General features: G+C 39.5%; 2 protein-coding genes across 6 annotated transcripts in view; both read right to left on the bottom strand.

Moving 5' to 3' along the window:
* The window catches only part of CCDC138 (coiled-coil domain containing 138), a 38,420-nt gene extending 36,765 nt beyond the window's left edge, over positions 1-1,655 (bottom strand). For both annotated transcript variants that reach the window (XM_086741017.1, XM_086741024.1), the window contains exon 1: positions 1,581-1,655. In XM_086741017.1, coding sequence (XP_086597143.1) covers positions 1,581-1,655 — 75 coding nt within the window. The remainder of the gene's footprint in view (positions 1-1,580) is intronic.
* Positions 1,656-2,796: 1,141 nt separating this feature from the next.
* RGPD4 (RANBP2 like and GRIP domain containing 4) overlaps positions 2,797-22,991 on the bottom strand; it is a 35,323-nt gene continuing 15,128 nt past the window's right edge. Inside the window, exons 20-30 of one of the 4 annotated variants that reach the window (XM_086769885.1) lie at positions 18,310-22,900; positions 16,579-16,656; positions 12,093-12,257; positions 10,616-10,708; positions 9,515-9,711; positions 8,768-8,996; positions 8,151-8,249; positions 7,841-7,983; positions 5,988-6,261; positions 5,504-5,838; positions 2,797-3,381 (exon numbers count right to left, since the gene is read on the bottom strand). In XM_086769885.1, coding sequence (XP_086626011.1) covers positions 3,076-3,381; positions 5,504-5,838; positions 5,988-6,261; positions 7,841-7,983; positions 8,151-8,249; positions 8,768-8,996; positions 9,515-9,711; positions 10,616-10,708; positions 12,093-12,257; positions 16,579-16,656; positions 18,310-22,900 — 6,510 coding nt within the window. In that variant the 3' untranslated portion in view covers positions 2,797-3,075. The remainder of the gene's footprint in view (positions 3,382-5,503; positions 5,839-5,987; positions 6,262-7,840; positions 7,984-8,150; positions 8,250-8,767; positions 8,997-9,514; positions 9,712-10,615; positions 10,709-12,092; positions 12,258-16,578; positions 16,657-18,309; positions 22,901-22,991) is intronic. The other 3 variants (XM_086769894.1, XM_086769904.1, XM_086769913.1) reach the window with 3 other exon arrangements.

The following is a 22,991-nucleotide window of genomic DNA, read 5'->3' as shown; positions in this document are numbered from 1 at the left end:
GGAACAGGTTGCGCCCAGAAAGGTGGTGGATGCCCCATCCCTGGAAACGTTCAAGGCCAGGTTGGACGGGACTCTAAGCAACCTGATTTAGTAAGGGATGTCCCTGCTCCTTGCAGGGGGGGTTGGACTAGATGACCTTTGAAGGTCCCTTCCAACTCTAACCATTCCATGATTCTATGACATGTCCGTAATTCAAAGTAGAATATTCCCTAAGAAAAACATAGCAGCTAGAACACCACAAAATGCTACCCTAGTTGCAAATCCTTCTGGAAGAACTAACGGCAGACACATAAAGGTTTTAGCTGCTAAAAAACTCAAATTTTCACCTCATATTTGGGATGGCTCTTGATCCTAAAATTGCAAGTCACACTTTCTTGCAAAAAAAAAAGGGCTGGTTTCCGTATTACGATGATTCCCAGGACCACCTTGACCTCGCAGTCCAAATATGTGTCTAGCCCAAATCCAGCTTTCAATCTCTCACAATCTTTGGCTGCTCATGGGAATTTTTACAACATATTACTTTCCTTGCAGCATGAGTTTAAACACTTAAGGTGTGTTATCCTCTGGGCGCACTAGAAGCATTTGACTCATAGAATACAGATGCAAAAAAAGAACTGCAAAAATTTGTCTCAGTGAAGGACAAACAGCCTTCAGACAAAATAAAAGTAAGTGCCTAGCCAGTGAGTATTCCTTCGACAAAGTGTCAAAGACTTTTAAAATACCAGCATGGGGCAGTGGGAGGGTTCTTTGCTGCAGGATTTTTAGGGAGATCAGTTTCCTAATCCACTGTGCAGACCCATAAATGCTTATGTAAGTATAAGTAATTGAAACAAATTCTGTTCCTTTGTTCATATCAGTGCAAAGAACTTGGCATTCTCTGCTTCACCTCGGCAAGGGAACGACACCAATCATAATTTACTGTCTGGTCATTGTGTCAGTCTCTTATGAACTATGGGTTTGATTCTCTCCTGGTTGACCAGATATGGAACAATTTCCTGCTCCCTGAAAATAGAGCTAATCACTAGGCTTTACACAAAAACTCCTAATACATTCTAAAAAAGGCTAGCAACTGCTGTAGCAAAAGAAGATATGAAAGAAAGGTGTTATCCTATTGTATGTATTTCATACATGCCTAGTATAATACTTCTAAGAGGCTTCACATATTATCTTGCCCCACTGGCAGGCACCAGAGGTTTTAGGCAAAAACAAAGTGCCAAGTTGCTCCAACTGTGCTTTGAGAATGCATACAGTTTGGAACTGCAATTTCCAGGGAAATTTCCAGTTCAGGCAAAGATGCCTCTTCAGTACTTCCCCTGTAACACAGTCAGCGCAGAAAGAGGGGCAGGGGTAAAACTAGAAAGAACACAATGTACACGTGAGCTCCTAAAGCTTGTTTAAATCCCAGTTTTGGCTCTCAGACTGTACGCGTATGTAATACCGCAGTGTTTACAATGAACCCCAAGGGAGGGGACACAGACCTGCCGCTCCCAACACCGCAGGGACTGGGCGAGAAGGAACTGCTTTCCTCCTCCTCCTCCCCCCACGCCGCCCACCTCGCTCCCCCGGCCCTCCCGTCTCACCCCGGCCGGCCCCCGCAGGTAACGCCGCCGCAGATGCTCGGCAGAGCGGCAGAGGCCCAGCCCGGGACCCGCCATGGCGCACGGCCCCGCCGCTCGCGGTCAAAGAAACCGCCACAAGCCGCGGGCGCAGGCGCGGGAGGCGGGCGGGCCCGCGCAGGCGCATAGGCTCCCACCGCCCGTTGGGGCCGGGCGAGGCGCAGGCGCGTCGGTTCCCCAGTGCCAGCGGGAAGCCGCGGCTTGGGCTGAGCAGCAGGGACGGGGGCTTCCCGGGACAGGCCCGCCGCAGCAACGACTGCTTCTCCCCGTCCCGGGACAGCGCTTGCTGCGGGTCCGGCCTCCCGCTCCTGCTGCCTCCCAGCCTCACACAGCCGGCCAAATCCGTTTTGGTTTATTGTTTTACAGTCTAATAGTTCTGCAGGAGCTTTAGGGAAGAAGTACTCCTACTATGCTTAAAAAAACAAAACAAAACAAAACAAAACAACCAACCAACCAAAAAACCCCAACATCCCCCCCCCCCCGCCCCAAACAAAACCCACAACATCAAAGACCCCTTAAAGCTGAATATTTAAGTTACATATTTCCAACGTGCACCTCATAACGCCCATTGGATTACCCTGGAAAAAACCTTGATAAGGCCAGCACTGAGCTGTAAAGCAGAAGTTCAAGAAACACCCCTTCTCACTGTTGAAAGACACAAGTTTTAAATATAAAATGATTCTGGTGTATGTAAGGTACAGTTACTCAGTTCTGCAGTGAGATCAGGGAAGTCTGACACAGCAAATGGAGCAAATAAACACACTGAGAGGAGAGCTGGGAGAGCTCCATCACCCAGTAGCATGGGGTAATACTACAGCACTTCAGGTAAAATCCCAAAGTTAAGTAAATGTTTTTCACCAAACTAAATAATTTAGAAATATTCCATGTTAAAAAAAAAAATTGGTACACTTCTCTAGCAAAACACCAATCAAAACATTTAAGAACAACTCTCTAGCTTTCAAGTACTAAAGACTTCAGACAGCACAAAACAGCGTCTACCTGCCGGCCGCCTCGGCTTGCTTTCCGCACATTAAGTTTTCTGCATTAAGTTTAAAAAGCCTTCAGTTTACTGACCAGCAATTAGCAGAACTTGCATATTCAAAATAGAGATTTAGGAGAGTAGGAAGCCAAATTATGCAAGTTCTCTCTTTTTTAAACAAACCAAAGTGAAGACAAGACATTTAATTTAACAAGACTAAGATTTAATTTTTAAAATTTGACATTTAATACAAATATGTCAGGATAACACAAATACACCTGAAATATGCCAGTGTTTGAACCTTTTGTTTAACATGCAAAAAAAAAATCAATTAGAACACATTAAAAAACTGAACCTAGAAGCTGTAATTTTACATTTATACATCAGAAGTGTTCATTTTAAGAAGTTCAAATAATTAATCAATAACACCTAAATACTGATTTATACCACTAGAACATCTGTATACTCAAAGCAATAATTCTATATTTGCCCACAGTCTGTAATGACAATTCTTCCATTTACTAGCCCTTTAGGGGAACCAAAGGATTCCATCTTTTTCACAACATCCATTCCATCTTTGACAAACCCAAACACCACATGCTTGAAGTCCAAGTGTTCTGCTTTTTTAAGTGTTATGAAGAACTGAGAAGTATTCGTATCCCTGCCCTTATTTGCCATTGACAACAGTCCAGGACCAGTGTGTTTCACTTCAAAATTCTCATCTTCAAATGCTGTTCCATAAATTGACCGTCCACCTGTACCATCATGGTTAGTTATATCACCTCCCTTAAGAAAAAAAAAAGGACACAGTATTAATTTAAAAGTCCCCAGACATAAACCAACAGCACAATTATATTCCCTTTTCAACAGTAAACACTTTGTTTTGGAAGAACTCATTCTTAGTTTTCACAAGTACAATATTACTTAGATATAAGGCTTCCTAGCTCCAGCAGCTTTGTCCATGGTAATGGAAGGAGTAGTGGGAAGTTTATCCCTTTTTTATTCTCAATACAGTATTTTATCTTCCTGTTCCACATGGTGGAAAGATGGGGAAAAACTCTTCAGTAGGGCCTGTTGTGACAGGACTAGGGGTAACGGTTTTAAAATAGAGGGAGGTATATTTAGACTGGATATTAGGAAAATTTTTTTTTACCATGAGCATGGTAGAATACTGGAACAGGTTGCCCAGAGTGGTGGTTGATGCCCCATCCCTGGAAACATTCAAGGCCAGGTTGGACGGGACTCTGAGCAACCTGATCTAGTCGAAGATGTCCTTGCTTATTGCAGAGGTGTTGGACTAGATGACCTTTGAAGGTCCCTTCCAACCCAAACCATTCTATGATTCTATGGTGAGCACTCCTCTAGGCCCATCCACTGCCTGCTTCCTGCATCACTTAGCACTAACAGCTGGGACCTGCATTGTATCCTTGAAGGCCTGCCCTTGCTTAGTCCCTGCAGGCACAGAATTAATCACCTGTAAAAGGTTAAGGTACCAGTGATCACTAATTTCTTGCTTCTGTGCAGGCAGCAGCTTTTGCCACATTACTGCTTGTTCAGGAGAACAGCTACTGCTAACAAACAGGGTCTTTTGTCTTTCTGCAAGGCACAGGCTTCTGCCTCCTGATTATCTGACTACATGCATAACGGTGACAGTACAGGTTATCGTATCTTCGAAGGAAAGCCAAAATCTTCATTGAAAAGCTTCTCACTGTACCTGGAAAAACTTCAGGTAAAGCAGAGCAAACTTAGAATATACTCATTTCATGTGATTAAAGTTCACTTTTTGTCAGGGTACACATCGTGCAGTTACTGTTTTAAGAAAGTCTGCTCCTTATAGCATGTGGAATACCCTTACAGCATGTGGAATACCCTTACAGCATGTGGAATACCCTGAAACAAGCTTTAACCCTAAACGAGCAACGCTGCTTTCCATATCAGAAAGGCACAAAGTTTTAACAAAAGAGCCATAAAGGGCATACTTCAGACATAGGTGATACCTAATCAAGAGACTGGATAATTTTTTATTCTGGTGACAAGCCATTAATATATTACTGTCCATTTCTGAGTTTGTAAAAGGTCATGCCTTGACTTCAGGCATTTAGTGACACACAGGAGCGTTAGTGTAGCGTGCAAGGAAGTTGGTTCATTCTGCCAGTCACTTATACTCACTGAATTCTTGGTGAGAATTTTAGGGAAGGTCTGTCTGAGCTATGATCAATCTCCTAAGCCATCAGCACTGACGAGGAAACTTGCTAGGGCTACTGAATGCATACGGAGGTTTAAAACAAACACTGTCTACATGGAGGTTCAGACACACCACAGGCTGATACTCTTGGTGAAAAAAATCTGAGTATTTTAAGGAAGAACCCACTGCATGATAATGAGATCTAGAAGACTTCTTGTAGATGGAAACTTGAGTATCTACAATATTTGAGTATCAGTTTTCAAGTGCACATTACCTGAAATACAAAGTGTATTTTAAAATGTAAGAGAAGCCTGGAAAGCAAGAGTCCTTAGCAGGTGAGCACATGGAAGTTGTTCCTCTCTATAGAGAGAAGGCTGAGTGGTAGTTTTGGGTACCCTACTTTCCTTGGTGTTCTTGTTCAGCAACAGGCCCCTTGTCCATTGTAAGAGATCTCCACCTCCGTTATTTCTTCCACACTAACATGGCAACAGTAGGTAACACTAAAGCATCAGGCAGCTGGCAGACACAGGTAAAAAGCATTTGGCTTAGGGCAGCATGTGCCGCTTGCACCATTTCTCATCTTTTTGTAGGGAAGGGGCAGATAAGAGATTCTTGCACACTGGAACAAGAATGTGCTATCCTGTATAAGTGATTTTTTGAAGTGCCATTGTTAGTCAAGATGCATCTCATTCTCTCAGTGAAGAGTCTTCCTGTTATGCTTACCTGACACATAAAGTCAGTGACTATTCTGTGAAAGGTGGAGTTCTTGAATCCAAATCCTTTTTCTCCTGTGCACAGGGCTCTGAAATTTTCAGCAGTTCGAGGGGCAATATTTGAAAATAGCTCCATGGTTATGTGTCCTAAAGGTTCATCATCAGCAGAAACTTCAAAATACACAATAGGATTGGTGTCCTTTGACAGTCCTGCTGCCAGAGATAAGTGTCCTTTCTGCAGTTCTGACAAGCTTAGCTGGCATTCTTCAAACCTCTTCTTGAAAGAATTAGCCATTTCTTGGCTTTTAAATCTGACTGCAAGTTGTTCTACTTTTACTTCACCATCTGAAAACAAATATGAGAACAGGTTTCTTTAGCTCTATTCAGTATAGTCAGAAACTAATAGCTTTCATCTTACATAATCTCCAGGGAAAAACAAAGCCACAGAAACTACATACCACCTAGTAAAAACAAAAACCACCTGAAAAACTCACCAGCATAATCTGTGGCTGTCCAAATTAAAGCATTGTTTGATGTATCAGAGGGCACTAAGTTCATTTCTTTGGTGATGACATGGTTTGCACAGACTTTAAGAACTTGGTCCCTTCTCATGAGGACTCTATAGTATTTCTTCTGTGTATGGAAGAGGATCTTGATCTCTCCAACACCACGCTCCTTCCACTGAGTAGCATCTCTGTCCCATCTGTAAAGCTTTGCCCTCTCTTTGAAGAGAATTTCTTCATCTTCTTCTCCAGATTTTACCTCCACCTAAAAAACCAGCAGAGTACCTGTGATTTCTCAGAGAGCTGCTCTCACCAACGATATTAAATAGCATTACATATACTTATGATGATTCTGACATATTACAATGGAAAACTATTCAAATGTGTTCCTTTCTCCAACGCCATATTCATCACACACCAAAATGAGTATAACATCTAGCCTTTTCAGAAGTTAAGAGCCCAACAAATCCCCCTGTTTGAGATTAATTATAGCACTGCAATACTACTTCACCATGCTGCATGTGGTTTTGGTAGGTGTTTGTTGGTTTTTGCTTTGGGGGTGGTTTTTCTGTTTGTTTTTTTTTTGTTTTTTTTTTTGTTTTTTTTTTTTGTTTTTTGTTTTGTTTTTTTTTCTTTAAAATACCACCGTCAAGTGTTCTGGCAAGTTTCCCAGGAAAGTTTCAGGTTTGATGAATGATGTGCACACTGAGAAGTGAAGATTAATACTACAACCATTCCAGGCATTACCTTTCAAACATTGTTAAAGAACTTGATATTTGCATTTGAACAGAATAAAAACTGAGTATAATAAACTGAGGCCTAACAGCCGTATCTCCTCCTTACTTTATGTATGCATACTACTGGCTTCTAACCTCCTTTAGTTAACACGTCTTCCCAAGATAAGGAACACTGAAGAGAACTGGAGAATTAAGTGACAAACAACTATTTGTGGAGTGAGAAATGAGACTAAAGAGAAGCAGCAAGAAAGATAATCGTAGAAATCGTAACATGACACACAGATGAGCAAAAGGTATACCAAATTTTGAAGAAGGCATGTTACAAACTACTATTTGCTGTTCAAATTAAAGGACACTGCATACTGTTTATACGTGCTCTGTCTTGCTTAATAATTATACTAATCTATAATTAAATTATATTATTTGTAAGAAAGCCAGAAAATATGACTATAACCATTTCAAACTTTTCTGATGTTATGAGGCACACTACAGCTAAATACCAAATCAAGACATGAAAACTTTGTGAAGACTCCCTCTGTAAGTTACAAGGTTCTCCTACTTCTTGAAAAACGATTTATTTTCACACCAATAAAGTTTGTTTCCTTAGCCTTCAGGTGAGGTTAACTGTACTACATCTTTACTGCTTAGTGATTCTAGAAATCTCTTGCCTAGCTTAGCGTGAAAAAAAATAAGGTGTCATGGCTTTCACAGAACTGAATTTACAAGTCATTGATACAAAGCCACAGCTGAGCTGTATTAGCACTAAGTTATACAATTCCTCCCCTTGTTTTTCAACTGCCCTAATGAATCACTTTTAGCTTTTACAAGTTATGTGTACAAATCTGCATACTGATCAACACTCAGTCAAGGTAAAATGAAACAATAAACACTGAAGATTTTAACTCATGCACCAGACTCTTCCTCAGTGCTAAGCTGTACTAGGATTTAAAACAGTAGATGTTTCTACATAGGCAGTGCAAGAAATACAGAACAAAGCATGCAGCACAGGAAGCACACAACTTTGGAAGCAAAGTCAGTTAAGCAAAGCTGCTGTGTTAGCAGACATGCTCATCTTAATGTTATTTTATATCCCAGAATTCCCCTTACCTCTGGGAGGGACACAATTGGTTCAAAGTGGATATCATCACTATGTACCACCTCATCATCACTACCACCTTCATCTTCATCTGCTTTACGGGCTGTCTCTCCAAACACAGCTGCTCCTGTATTTGCCCATTTGAAGTTCTTATCTATAATTAAGAGAGTTACATTTTAAACTTTGTGTATTCTTTTTTCTTGTGAACAAAAACTTGCAAAAAACCATTGTTAACTGATCGATTAGTAGAAATTTGGTGTACAAAAAAATATATTGTATGAAGCAGAAGTCCAGCTGTCTCAAGAGGCCAGTTTAACTCACCTTTTGAGCCAAAAGCAAAGTCTCCAGAGTTTTTGGAAGCCAGATCCGCAAATGACAAGCCTGTAGTATTGCCGAAACCAAATGAGATCGTTCTGTTTTCTATCAAAAAAGAGAGGAAAGTAAAATTTTCTTCTCTGCCTTTCTTAAAAAAAAAACAACCAACCATGTTTAATGTTATGTAGTCACAAGAATAAACTGGAGAAGGCTCTACAGTATTTTTACCTTCCAATAAATTTAAACTTTGCATGACGCTTGTCATAATGACATTTATTATGGCTTTAAAAAAGGTCTCAAGACTGAGATAGTTTCAGCGTGTTACTTCCATGCAGATCCACAGAGATTTACTATGTATTTATGTGGTATTTAATAGCAAACTAATGAGAGAAAGTACATCCTTTATAAATTATACAACAGATACTAGCACTCCTCTGTAGTAGTGCCACATGAACACACCAGAATTTGATGTATATAATTATTTTAATCCCCAGTCACATTTTTACTGTATTGGTGTTCATGCTTCTAATTCAGTACTGGCACTACTTCTCTCCAAAGCACTGATCTACAGAAAAGCATACTTACCTTCCTACAGAAAAACAGAACATACCCCTGGACCTTACCTTGTGTTGACTCTGAACAGTCCGAATCGCTTTTTTTAGTTGACAAGTCTACAGGTTTGTCACCAGCTCCTGATAAAGTCTGTGATATATCTACAGTTTCTGTAGTGGAATCAGGTTCTTCATTGTTGGTAGCTGATTGGACAAATACTGTCACCTCACTGGTTGATGGAGTAGGTACTTCTTCCTTACTGGTACAGGCTAAGTCAGTTGAGCTTGTAACCTCATTCTCCTGAGATCAATGAAAAAGTAAAGTAATAAGCAAATAAGCTAGAAGAGACTACTATTCAAACCACCTCCTCAGGAGACTAAGAACAGTAATTTTAGACAAAAAGAACACCAAGAAAAATTGTTGTGAGCTTTAAGTTTTTCATTACACTTAACACACATAGAACACTAACTTGACAAAAAGATTGAAGTACCTTTGTAGTAGCGTGCTTTCAAAAAAAATACTATTACTTTCTGAAACCAATTAGTCCTTATATATACATTAGGAGTGATTTTACTAGCCAAAGCAGTTTATACTTCATGAGAACAGCTGTACCTCCTTTCTCTTCCCAAGGAACTTAAGATCTAAGGTTCTGTTTCAGTGTTGGCAAAGACTTGAGGCATAGCCACAAAAAAATCAAATAGTTTTTCCCAACTGGATATTTCAGTTCTCACAAAGTGAAAACTATGTAAAGTCTCACACATATATGAAGTAATTGTACAAGTTTAATGACAAAAATTTCGTAAAGATTTAGTTCTTACTTTCGTTTCTTGAATTTTAACTTCTGTCTGAAAGTCTTCTGGACCGTTATTCTCAGTATCACTGCTGACATCACAGACAGATGTAGAAGGAACCTGCAGAGTTTCTGTTTTAGCCTTGTCCTCAGGAGTCGGTTTCTCTTCCAAAGCAGTCACACATTCTTTTTCATTGCTGAATTCACTTTTTCCTGGGATGCCTACTGCAAAGGATAAAAATTAGTGGAAAATAACTGGGAAGGCAGCTAAATACTGAAGTAATTTTTGGCATTCACATTATAAAATAACCTTATGATAGCCAGAGCAACTTCAAGAAAGACTTCAAGAGTTTTTCAAATAGCATTACTATTTAAACAGTAGAAGTGAACACTAACTTAACTCCATTCGGGGTGACTAGAATTGGAAATTCATCATACTTGATTTTCTACTGCTATCAGGGAATTTACATGTAATGATGAAGAGTTGAATCTCACAGCTGCCACTACTACTAGCTTCCTTCAACATTTGCTCATATTTCAGATGGCTCAATATATACCACCTCTTTCTAGCACATATCCTCAAAAAACACCCAAACTTCACTCTAGAAGTATCTACCCAGATTTTCAGCTATGCAACACTGAAGTCTGAGGCACAGCCAAAGCAGACATAAACATAAGCACCAAATTCAATCTTCTACATCTGTATTTTTAGTATAAAGACCAAATATCTTTAAGTTGAACAGTATTAACCCATAAGCTTAATTTCAATTGATTGTCTGCAGAAGTAGCAAGTATGCAAAGATTTAAACAACTTTTGTCTTGTACAGTATCATGCCAAGCTGAATTCTTCACACTCAGAAGAAGGGCCTCAAGGTAGGAAGACACTCTGATGGTCTTGTTCACAAGCCATCTAAAACACACATTTCTTATTCAGCTACCACTTTACTGCTAACTAGCAGTTACTGAGCTTAAAGCTGTATTTTGAGGTGCAGCTTTCCTGCTCCCAGAACCAGTGCTTCTAAAAACTATTTCATGAAACGAAGTTAATCTCAGTGCCCAAGTGTTCTTCAGATTTAGAGCTTATGTTTCAGTATATAAGAAATTTTAATTATTGTGTGTTAAGTCATACCTTCTACAGGATCTTGCAATTTCTTTTTCTCTTCTGAATCACTGGGATACAGTCTTCCATTAAGTTTCTTAACAGCTGTTTCATAGTCTTCATCTTAAATACAGGAAACAAATGTAAATTCTCAAGCATCTAAGTACAGAGAAGTCTGTTAAGCCCTTCCGACTCACAAGCCCAGCAAGCATGCATAATTTTTGCTTATGTTTTAAGAGTTTCGCAGGTCAGCAAGTAAGCTGTCACTTCCTATTTTGCATACATGTGCTTCAGTGCACAATTTACACTTTTCTCAGCATCGATTGTTATGGATGCATGGTACAGGCTTTGTTTTCAGAAAACAGATTTCTTATTGATTTTATTTAAAAGTACCACTAAGACTAAGATCTTTTATATAAAAAATAGCAAGCTCAGATATTTGTGGGACGTAGCTTGTCTTCTCCCATTTTCTGTTGGATACAATGCTTCAAAACTTCCATTTAACATATTTGCTGCTGAATGAATTACGAGTAATTCAGGTGCATGCAGTAAGATTTGATATAAAATATTTCCAGTTTCAGTGTTAGGAACTTGCTTTAGAAGAAAAAAAGAAGCCATTACTCTAGCATTTACGGAACCTGAGTACATTAATTTTTGATAAAGACTGCCTTGTACTAGTTTCTAAAAACAGTAGGTAACTGTCCAGCTCAAATGAGACTAGGCTCAAACACTCCGTTATTTAGTCTTGCCTAACCAACTGCATTGGTGGTAAGAATGCCATACTCGTAGGACACCAATACAAACTCCCTTTACTCATTCCTGGGCCTTCATTGTACTCTTCTGTCTTGAAGACCTGAGCGTACATCTTTGGCCATAAGGAAGATGACAGGATTATTTCCCATCTGTCCAAACAAAAATATTCAAGTGTCTAAGGGTTTTGATAGTACTCAGAATATTTCATGTTGGAAGGGACCCATAAGGACCACTGAGTCCAACTCCCTCCTCCTCCCAGGACTACCTAAAATTAAACCATACAACTAAGAATGTCATCCAGACACCCCTTGAACTCTTAACAGGCTTGGTGCTGTGACCACTGCACCCTGGAAACCCTGTTTCAGCGACTCTCAGTGAAGAAGCTTTTCATAATGTCCATTCTGAGCTTCCCCTGACAGCTTCGTTTCCTCACGTCCCATTGCCGGTCACCAGAAAGAAGAGATCAGCACCTCCTCCTCCACTGCTCTCCTTGAGGAAGTTGTACACTGTGATAAGGTCACCCCTCAGCCTTGTCTTCTCCAAGCTGAACAAACCAAGTGACCTCCGCCACTCCTCTTAAGTCTGGCCCTGAAGGCCTTTCACCCTCTTGGTCACCCCTCCTCTGGACACTCTCTAATAGTCTGATGTCCTTACGCTGAGGTGCCCAAAACTGTACACAGTTCTCAAGGTGGGGGCATGACAGTGCAGCGTATTACAACTTTCCAACACAAAGGTCAACTTCAGCATTCCTTACCATCATCTTCGTCACTCACATATCCAGGCTTATTCTTGTAACAGAAGAATGTTGAAGGTAGCTTGAGAAAGCCAGCGAGAGCTCTCTGTTCAGGGGTAGGTGTTAACTCATAAACTACTATAACTTCATCAGATGGAAGATCATCTTCCGTCGTTGTCTTCTCTGCTTTTTACAGAAATTGAACAAACCATTAAAATGGAATAATTTCAGACCAGGGAATAACATTAACCTCACATTGCCATTATTACAGAACTAAATTAATTCTAAGGCAGTTAGAAATACATTTAGAGCCTACACATTGATCCCCAGGAAACAAAAATCAAAGTTATAGGATGCTAGGACAGAGCATGCTGTTAAAACTTAAGAAATTCTAACCTGCATGCCCATCTGCATCCTGTTCTATCACCTCTGGAATGCAAGTATCAGAACAGAAAGAAGCCTGCATTTTTATATTGTTAAGAGGATTATTCAATTAAGTCCTCATGTCAAACAAAATACAACTATGGAGAAGAGGGATATAGGTGTTATCTAGAGGTAGAGAGGCAAACTTCAGGCCTGACAAAAGACAAAGTTAAGTCGTCTACAGCAACATGTCCTATTCCATTGCTTAAAAGTGCATTAAATTCTAAACAATATTAACTAGCACCTGAATAGAACTTATTTCAGATTATCTGTGGGAAAACTGAGCTTTTTATTACCTAATTTTATTTGACTGCAATAGCTGCTGCTGAAACTTTTACTTTTACAAAAGCAAAGTAATTTTTAGTTCCATCCCACTGAACAACAAAAAAAATATAGCTTTCAGCCAATTTAAGTAGATTTTCCAGCAAGGAAAAAACAGTGCACAGAGGTTAAAGTTGAGCGCACAGCCTAGAGCAAACTGCAGAAAAACATGACTGTAAGTAGACAGATTTGGAAACAAAGATTTGAGTTTATTATGAGAAAATCAAAACAAAGAGGGAAGATACACTGGTTTAAGCATTACATATGATTTGGTGGGGCTTTTGTTTGTTTGGGTTAGGTTTTAGTGTTGTTTAGAGAGGGGGAGTTTAAGGGCAAAAATGAGGAAGAAATTTGTTAGCTATTTATAAGAATTACCCCATAAGCATGTCAATATCCATGCATCAGCTATTTCCAATAATAGTTTGCTTTAGTAAGTCAACCTATTTGTTAGCATTCGCCAGGTCTGAGTTAAACTAGTCAGCAGAATTTGAAGGGTGCTCTCTAAAGCTCATCGATCTTTTCATTAGAAAATATTTCATAAGTTTGTGGCACAACGTAGTCAGTGGGAACCTAAATCTTCAGCTAGGAAAGAGACTACTAATCGTTTCCTGAGAAACATAGATTTTCCTGCTCATGCAATTTGATATTCATGATTGCAAGAGGAGACAGGTACAGAAGAGAAGCATTACGTTTATAGACATGCCCCTTTATTCTATGACACGACTGACACCAAAATAAACCTGCTTTTTAAGAGTAGTTTTCCCACTAGTATCTTCCAGTAGATTAATAACAATATAAAGAATAGTAGAGTAAAAACAAAATCCAAAGTACTAGTTCAAATTTAAGTCTTTTTTTTAAGTGTTCCCTCCCCAACCTTTGTCCCAATTGACTCTCCCTTTGATTAGAAGTTAATCACTTCAGGCTTTATATACCAGAGTGTAGCTCAAATCCATTACCAGCACATAATCTCTTGTACAATAATCCTTTTTGCTCACTTTTTTTAGATCTCAATAGCTCTTCTGAGTCTGTATAAAGTAAATGTAGGATAAAATTCATGAACAGCAAACTTCTAAGTTCATATCATGACAGCACGCTATAGATGTTCTCATATATTTTCCTCAGAATCTTACACAAAAAAAATCATTAACCCTAGCTGATTTAAGAATTAGGAGTACACCTAGTACCATGTTATCAAGATACGTAGGTATCCTGCATGTTAGCATGTGGTTTATTCACTCAGATTAGTTAAGCAAGTGTCTCAATTAGACTGATTAAGTTTGCATCAAGTTCACCAGAGGCTTAAGTGTGGAGTATTTAGTCTTACAGCTATTAAAGGTTACAGCAAAAACCATCTTTCCTTACAATTAGAGAATTTTCAAAAAACGTATCTTTAAAAAAAAAAAAAAAAAAAAAAGTCTTCCAAAGTCAGTCAGGCAGATAGTAAAACTGTGAGCTTCCTTTCCTCTGAGCAGGATAAAGCTAGCTAAAGGACCCCTGCCCATCATATTTCACAGTCAGCATTCCCAAAGAATTATCATGCAGTTCCTTTCAGTAGCCTTTGTGCAAAGTAGCTGAATAAGAGAAATACATTAAAAAAATCACTTCAGATTAATCCATATGTAAAGTTCTCCATGAAGCTGATTGATCAAACACTGGATTAAGATTCTTGTGTTCCAAACATCCACTCGAAGTGACAAAAGTGTTCAAAGACTAAGATTATAACATTGCCCTCAGAACATTAATACTGAGCAAGATGTTTACTGGTTTAGTTAGGTCAGTTTCTACCAACCCTCCTCAGAAGAAAGTTAACTTTTCTTATTTAAAAAAATACAGCAAACAGCTTAAATGTATCTTCACAAGCAGCCATGAAAAACAGAGCCATGCATAAATACAACATACTCTTAAAAGACTGTTGGTTTTGTGGTAATAGAACTTTCTACTCAGGGGAAAATTCCACAGCAATTATCGTTAGTATATTTAAGGAACAAAATAAAGAACAATACCATGCACAACAGTTCTTCACACTGGTGTATTGTATTTTTGTTTTTGTTTCAACTGACATAAAGACCAGGTAGGCCTAAACGTGTAGCTAGTCACAATACTGTTGTGTTTTGTTTTTTTTTCTCATGCATGTATCAGTGAATATTTTCTGGATATAAGAGAGAAGCACCAGAACTTAAAGCTTAAGGCATATAACTGATACAGTAACATGCAATTGGCATAACTGATTCAGACTTGTAAAGCACTTATAAAAAGTTCATGACCTGACCTGAGAAAAACTTAAGTACTTTTGCATGGAGGTGCAGAACTACTATGAGGTTAAATTTCTTTTGAATGTTGCTCTAGCACAGAAGCCGCTCCCCGAAAGACGTTCTCCATGAGAAAGCCTCAGCTTATATATGCATCGGGTAGGCTTGAAAACCTAATTTAGAAAGGAGTTCTCAAAGTCATTTGCTATTAAGTCAGAGCTCAAGACAAAGCCACCAAAAAGCTACAGTAAGACAATTATCAACGGTAAATAAATCACTAGGTATATAAGAATATCCTAGTTATCAGAAAAGCAGAAGTGAAGAACAGCCTGAAGTACCAGAACAGCATATTTCATTCATTTGTCTTTTTTTTTTTTTTTTTTAACAACACATCCCCACTCCCACACACCCCCAGTATAAAAACAGTATCAAATTGAGGTAGCAGAAGTTCTTGCATGTATGCACTGGTGCAAAATGCTTAAACACTTCCCATTATGGACACTGAATGATGAAAATAAAAATGAATTGTTAATAAACTCCATGCACAGGGATGCCTAAAAACACAGAACAGGAATTCAGTGTTTAAACAAGAATAGCTTCTCTAGAAATAAAATTTTGGGAAAATGGTGTTTGGAATGATATTTTGACAGTTTAAACAATGTAAGACACTAACATTAGAAGACTGTCTTGTGCAGACTAGAATAAAAATTTCCTTTTTAAAATTAAAATGCTGCTGAACTGCATAAGTTGAGTATCCTTACAGCAAGCATACTTGCAAAAAGCACCATTAGTAACATCTTATGACATATAATCAAACTATAAGCTGTAACAGTTTTGGTTACAGGTTCTGAATGTAAACAAATTGGTTACTCAGCAAGAGTTTTCTGACCAGCTTCATATTATACATGAAGCTTCATATTATTCATATTATACATGAAGTATACATAAATAAGCCATAGCTAAGGAGTTCACTTTCTAATTTCTGTGCGCTCCTTATTTCTAAAATTGCAGTAGTTAATGTATTGATAATCATGAAAATGAATTATATGTTTCCAAGACAGAGGTTAAATACATTTAAGCGTTTTACTGAACAACTTGTCTTGTGATCTTCATGCACATTTCATGGAAGTGGAAGACCTCAGGTACTAAAAGACACGTTCTCTGGAAATAACAGGAGAATTTCTTTAGAAAACGGAAATTTTAGAGATCCAGTGTGCATGTTCAATAAAACTGTGATGGAGAAGTGCAAGGCAGACACTCTCAGAAAATAAGGCAAACAGAAGCCAAAAGCTTAAACAGGGCCATCCATTGTGCTAGTTCATATTAACATAATAAGGGCTAGAGACATTCTCCAATAGGACAAATGCAGCAGTCAGACACACTGTTTTAAGTACTCTTCTTCAGCATGCATGTTAATTATAAGGATTACTGAGCCAACTGCTTTGCCACAGTTGGGTTACTGTCCATGCCTGCTAAAGTGTTTTTAGCACACATTCAGTGCAGTATGTAAATACCTTTACTATCAGGTTGCAAGGAAGATGTGCTTGTCCAAAAGGCCATTGGATTAGATTTAAAAAGGCTAAAATTAAATCCTAAAAAATAAATTGTTTGGATGTAAGTGTTTAATTGGAATTTTAAAAGGGTAAGACAGACTTATTTATGTTCTGGAATGTCACGGTTTAACCCCAGTCAGCAAACCAAGTACTAGAGAGCTGCTTGCTCACCCTCCCCTTCCCCTGGGGGTGGGGAAGAGAATCGCAAAGAAACGAAACCTGGTGTGTTGAGATAAAGACAGCTTGCTAGGACAGTAAAATAAGCAATAATACTAATATATATATATATGATAATAACAACAATAATAATAGAATATACAAAACAAACTATGCATAATTTCTCACCACCCAACAACTGATACAGCCTGTTCTGAGCAGCAATTATGGAACAGAACTAAGTGATCTTGGAACAATCCCGAGCAGCAAGAGAAAGAGCGAGAGAACTGTCCACCAGCCAACCCCCCCTTATACATCGAGCATGACGTCTACAGTATGGAATACTCTCTTGGGGCAGTTTGGAGTCAACTGTACTGGCTATATGCTTCCCAGCTTCCTGCACCTGCATGTTAGCAAAACCTGGGAAGCCGGCAAAGTCCTTGAGCTCTTTGCAACAACTAATAACATCAGTGTATTATCAACATTCTGCACATACCAAATCCCATAGTAAATCCAAAACACAACAGCTACTGGGAAGAAAACTAGCTCCATCCCAGTTGAAACCAGGACATGGAAGCAATTCCATAGTCATATTTCACAGCAGGAAATTTTATCTGTTAATTCTACACAAGCTTATCCAACCCACGTGCATGGACTGCAGCTATCATCTTCTGCCACATCACTTCATTATATTTTAGTTAATAAACAGACAGTATGTCTTCATAATTCTGAGACTAGTGTGTAAATCAAAAACTATCATCTGATTAAACAGTCTTGTACGGATGGGAAGCAGCACATGAAGGCTCCAAAGATAAGTCCTCTACCACTGAAACGCTAGTAAATCCCATTCTTCTCACAAAGACACTTCAACACATCATAGCGGTCAAGTGGCAGCCACAACTTCTGCAAGCATGTCTTTTTCAGACAGTGTAAGAAACTGCGTAACTGAGGATGCAACGACATAATCTCTTTTCAGGCTAAGGAAAGTGGCTAACATCTGCTGTTATTGAAGCTACACACTGAAATTGCAGAGGCCAATAATTAAGACTTAAAACAAATGCAGAGAGAGTAGTTTTAGAATATCCATCCATTCAATCAGGGGGATAATTCAAATTTTAGCTGAAGCATACATTTGCTGTTCTCACACTTTACCACTCACAGCAAATGCCCAGGTACATACACTACCAATCCAACTACCTATTTAAGTCTCAAAAAGTCCATCTACAGCTCCCTCTTTAAGCACTTAAGCCTGAGATTCAGGTACAGCATTCCATGGAGTTATAGCTTCTATCTGAAATCTCCTCTCTCACTAATCAACAAAACTCCATTCTGCATCACGCACTTCAATTTTTATATGAAAACAATCATGACTTAAAATTCACTCCTTTAGTTGACAACTTGTGAAGATGTGGGTACCCGCTTTACAACTGAAAGAAACTACACATTATCGAGACAACAATGAGCAATGTACAGTGTATAGATGTCTGCTTAATAAGCTGCACAACTGAATACAATACTAGTTCAATTGACGCTCACCTTTTTCCAGAACTCTAAATGAGAAGTTGGAGGGTCCGTCTTGTGTTGAAGCAGGCAAGTTGTCTACCTTGCTGTCTAGAGGCTTCTGAGGAGCACTAGAGCTTTTTGGTGGTTCAGAGATTTCCGGTTCTTTCTGCACTTTCTGAGACACTGGAATATGGTCTTCGCTCTTTCTCGGAGGATTAAAGCTGAAGCCGAAGAGAGAACCAGTGGCTGAAGTATTTCCAAATGTGAATGTCTTTGACTTTTCATTACTGAAAATGCTCTTGACAGATTCAGATCCAAATACAAACTTTGGAGGAGAAACCACTGTTTTTGTTGATGTTTCAGAACTGCTAGACACCTCTGCAACCTCTACAGTTACATCAGAAGTATCGTCACCATGACTGATATCAGTTCTTTCTCTGGTAGTTTCTTCTAGTACAGCCACAGCGTTTTTACCACATGGAGATTCCTTCGGCGTATTGGCACGAGAAGAAAGAGGGGTTATCAGTGTGTCTCTCTCTTGGGCATGCTTTGCTTCATCAAAAATTTGCTTAAATGAGTCTGCAACATCTTGCAGCTTGAATCGCACAGCTAGAAGTTCTACCTTCCTTTCCCCATCTGCAAAGTCACACGCAGTCCATACCCACGCTCTATCGGATCCTTTCATTTGTTGCATATTCATATCTGGTGTTATTCTATGATTGGCACAGAGTTTTAGTACCTGGTCCCTTCTCATTACTATACGCACTTGTTTGTTGTCGTAGTTCTGTAATATCTTGATATCCCCAATACCCCTCTCTTTCCACTGATTAGCATCTTTGTCATATCTGTAGAGCTTAGCTCTGTGACTGAAGACAACCTGCTCATTTTCCTCACCACTGGTCACTTCCACGAGGTCAGGCAGAGGTACCACAGGTTCAAAATACTGCCCATCTCTCTCTTCTTCTTGAGTAACATCAGAATCTTCATCCGTGCCTACTGATGTTCTACTCTGATTCTGTTTGGCAGGAGATTTGGATGGGCTCAAGGCAGATTTAAAACTGAAACTAAAGCCTGTGGTAGACTCTCCAAATCTAAACAGATTTTTCCTTACAGGGCTACTTGCAAGAGGTGATGCATATACAGAACTACTTACACTATCATCCAGTGCTTCTTCACGCAAGTCATAGTTATCCCATTCCAGAGTAGGCCCAGTACTTTCAGCATGTGGCTTTATAACTAGATCTGAAGTACCGCTAGCACAAACCGAGTTCACATTCTCCTCTTCTGATAGCTTAGTTTTGTCATCTGTCAGAAATGTTTTGAGATCTTTTAAGCCACACTTCATTTCTTCTGCCTTCTGTATAAGTTGAGCTGTCCTACCTGTATCAACAAGTTTATGGGGTGTCTGCAGTGGTATATCTAATAGTAGTCTCTGACATTCTTCAAACTTCTGTTTGAATTCCTCAGCCTGCTCTGGTGTTTTGAATTTTGCTGCCAGATGTTCCAACTTTGCATCACCATCAGAGAAGTCATTGGCCATCCACATCCACGCTTTGTCTGAGCCAGACAGTTGTTTCAAGTTCATTGTTGTTGTTATCCAGTGATTTGCACACACCTTCAGTACCTGCTCACGCCGCATTAATATTCTTACTTTGCCATTAACTTCATTTTTAAGAATCTTCAGGTTGCCCACCCCACGTTCTTTCCACTGGCTTGTTTCTGGATCAAACCTGAACAGCTTGACTCTTTGGGAGTATAACACTTTCTCATCTTCCTCTCCCGTAAATGGTTCTATTTTTTCAGGCATCTGAACTATTGGTTCAAAATGGATATCATCACTGTCCTCTGTCTTATACACATCATCCTCCTTCTCACCAAGGTCAGCAGATGTGTTTGCTTTGTGATCCATTTTAGAAGCCTGTGAAGAAAATAGCTTTTCACCTGCACCTGAAAAGCCTTTGAAGTTAGGGTCTTTTTTGCCAAACTGAAAGCTTTCCCCAGGAGTACTTTTTGCAAGCTCAGCAAAAGTGAAGGTGCTGCTATTTTGCCCAAAAACAAAGTCACCTTTCTCCTTATTTGCTGTTTCTTGAAATTTGAATGTAACTCCATTATCTGAAGGCAGTTCCTTTTTGTCTTTTTCATCAACGCTTTTTAAGAAGCCAGTTGTACACTCTTTGGATGGCTCATCTTTCTTAGTGGTATTTTTACTAGGCTCCTGTATCCCAAATTTAAATTCACCTATAGGCACTGGAATTGTCGAAAAGCTAAACCCTTCCTTTGCAGACTTAGCTTCAGTATCAGGAGGAATCTGAAACGTAAATGATGGTGTCTTGCCTTGCTCAGCATGACCAAACTTAAAGCCCTTTTCTAAGAAGTCACACTTAAAGCCTGCTCCAAACTGTCCTCCAGCAGGTTCAGATAATTTACTTTTCAGGCCAAAAGTAGGAGTTGATGAAGTATCACCAGTAGGCTTACCAGATGGATTTGGTGTTTGGCAGGCTACGCAGGCTGCTGAAGAACCTTCATTCCTCACAAGACAAGTACTACAATCCCACTGCCCTTCCTTTTTAGCAAAAAGCCCTTCTAATCCATTTTTCTGTGGCTTACTTGCATCAGCAATGGAACCAAACCTGAGAGCAGGGGATGCCTGAACAGTAGGTACAGGCGCATTTGGCTGACCTTGTGACTTAGGATTCTGACAAGAACGGCAATTCACATCTTTTGCTTCATTTTGAACTAGGCATACAGAGCAGTCCCACTGACCTTCTTTTTTAGAAAAAGCTGTTCCCAAGTCATTTTGAATAGCCTTTGGAGCAACTCCTTGGCCAAATTTAGAGGAGGTTTGCTGACCAGATATTGCTGTATTAGTTTGGTTTGGATTCTGGCAGGCAACACACTTGGAGGCAGTGGGTTCATTTCTTACTAAGCAGACACTGCAGTCCCATTGACCTTCCTTTTTAGCAAAAGCAGATCCAAATTTGTCCTGGACAGCATTACCACTGGCTTTGAAAGTTGCAACAGATTCAGTTAATTGGGTGCCAGGTGTTTCCCGCGTATCTGGATTTGGACTTTGACATGACACACAATTCTTTGCAGTTGCTTCATTTGGAACTAAGCACACTTTACACTCCCACTGATCCTTATTCAAGAGATGCTGCCCATCAGAAGAACAGGTTTGTGGGGCTTCCTTTCCTAATGAAATATCGGTAGGGCCAGACTCAACTGATGTAGCTATAAGGTTGCCTTTGCTATCAGATTCACTGCTCACTCCATCTTTCAGGAACTGGAAGCCAAAGTTCACAGTCCCAGAAATGGATCTGCTAGGCCCCTTGATGTCCTGATTTGTTGTTTCTCTTGCAGTCCCGCTACTCTGAGTCACAGATGTGTCAACATTTGATCCCAAGGTTTTTAAAATATTCTGTGACTCCTCAAATTTACTCTTGAAAAGCATTGCTTCCTCAGGTGTTTTAAATCTAATTGCAAGCTGTTCTGGTTTCGGCAACTCATCTGCATAATCTAAAGCATGCCATACAAATGACCTGTCTGATCCAGCATTTGGAGTTAATTTCATATCCGTATTTATATAGTGATTTGCACAGATTTTCAGCACTTGGTCCCGTCTCATTAAGAGACGGAATTTGCCAGATACTTTATGTTTCAGTATTTTCACATTTCCAATACCCCTTTCTTTCCATTCTTTAGATTCTGCATCAAAACGGAAGAGCTTAGCTCTGTTGCAGAAGAATTCTTCTTCGTCTTCTTCACCTGTCTTTACTTCAATCTTGTCAGGGAGTGGCACCACAGGATCAAAATGCGGGCCATCATCATCTTCATCTCCACCATGGGTGCTTCCTCCCTCTGTTTCATGACTTCTATTGGCTAAATCCGAATTTGAAGTCACAAGAACAGGCTTGCTTGGTTCTTGGACACTAAACATATCGCTCTTCTCAAAACCCAGAGTTTTGTGTGCATTTTGTCCCATGCTTTCTCTAAAAGAGATGCTTGGAATATGTTTATTGCCAAAACTGAAGACATTTCTTTGACTATTTGTGTGATCATTAACCGTTTTTTGTTCAATGTATCTATCATCTTGTAAATGTTTATCAGATGTCAGAAGACCTAAGAGGCTTTCACTGCTATTAAAAGTTGTATTAGGAGGCTGTCCTGAAACTTGAAGAGAAGAAAAGGTAAAGTCTCCATCATTAGACTTGAAGTTAGAGTTGAATTTATAAGTTGTTGGCTGACTTGACTGTGCTGGTGTTGGCAGAGATGTTTTTGACCCTTCTGCTGTTCCTTGCTGTCCGAATTTAGATTTTGGAAATTCTATCACTTTCGATTCTGCAGGCTTTAAAGTTGGTGGTGCGACTGAAGGCTTTGTGAAATAGCCTGGTTCAGGCAGTGGTGGATTTGTGCTTGCCTGTGGAACACTGTAATTGTAGTAATCATCACCTCCACGAGGAGAAATGAGTCCAGTAGCAGGAGAATCAAAACGCAGAGGTGTGCCATATATTTCTTGGGAAAACATACAAGCAGAAGTGTTTTGCAGAGGTGGTGTATGCATTGGTTGTTGGTAAGCATATATATGTTGCTGAGGTGTAAGTCGGTTCATGCCATAGACAGGAGCCTAAAGAAAAAACAGAAAACAATTGCTTTGCTTATTATGGTCACACAGAGGACAAGGTCTTACTGCGCTGAGGCCCACATAACATGTACTC

This window comes from Chlamydotis macqueenii, chromosome 1 (assembly GCF_036417535.1).
Source record: "Chlamydotis macqueenii isolate bChlMac1 chromosome 1, bChlMac1.mat, whole genome shotgun sequence".
In the NCBI taxonomy this organism is placed as follows: Eukaryota; Metazoa; Chordata; class Aves; order Otidiformes; family Otididae; genus Chlamydotis; species Chlamydotis macqueenii.
This window is presented reverse-complemented; position numbering and strand designations above follow the sequence as displayed.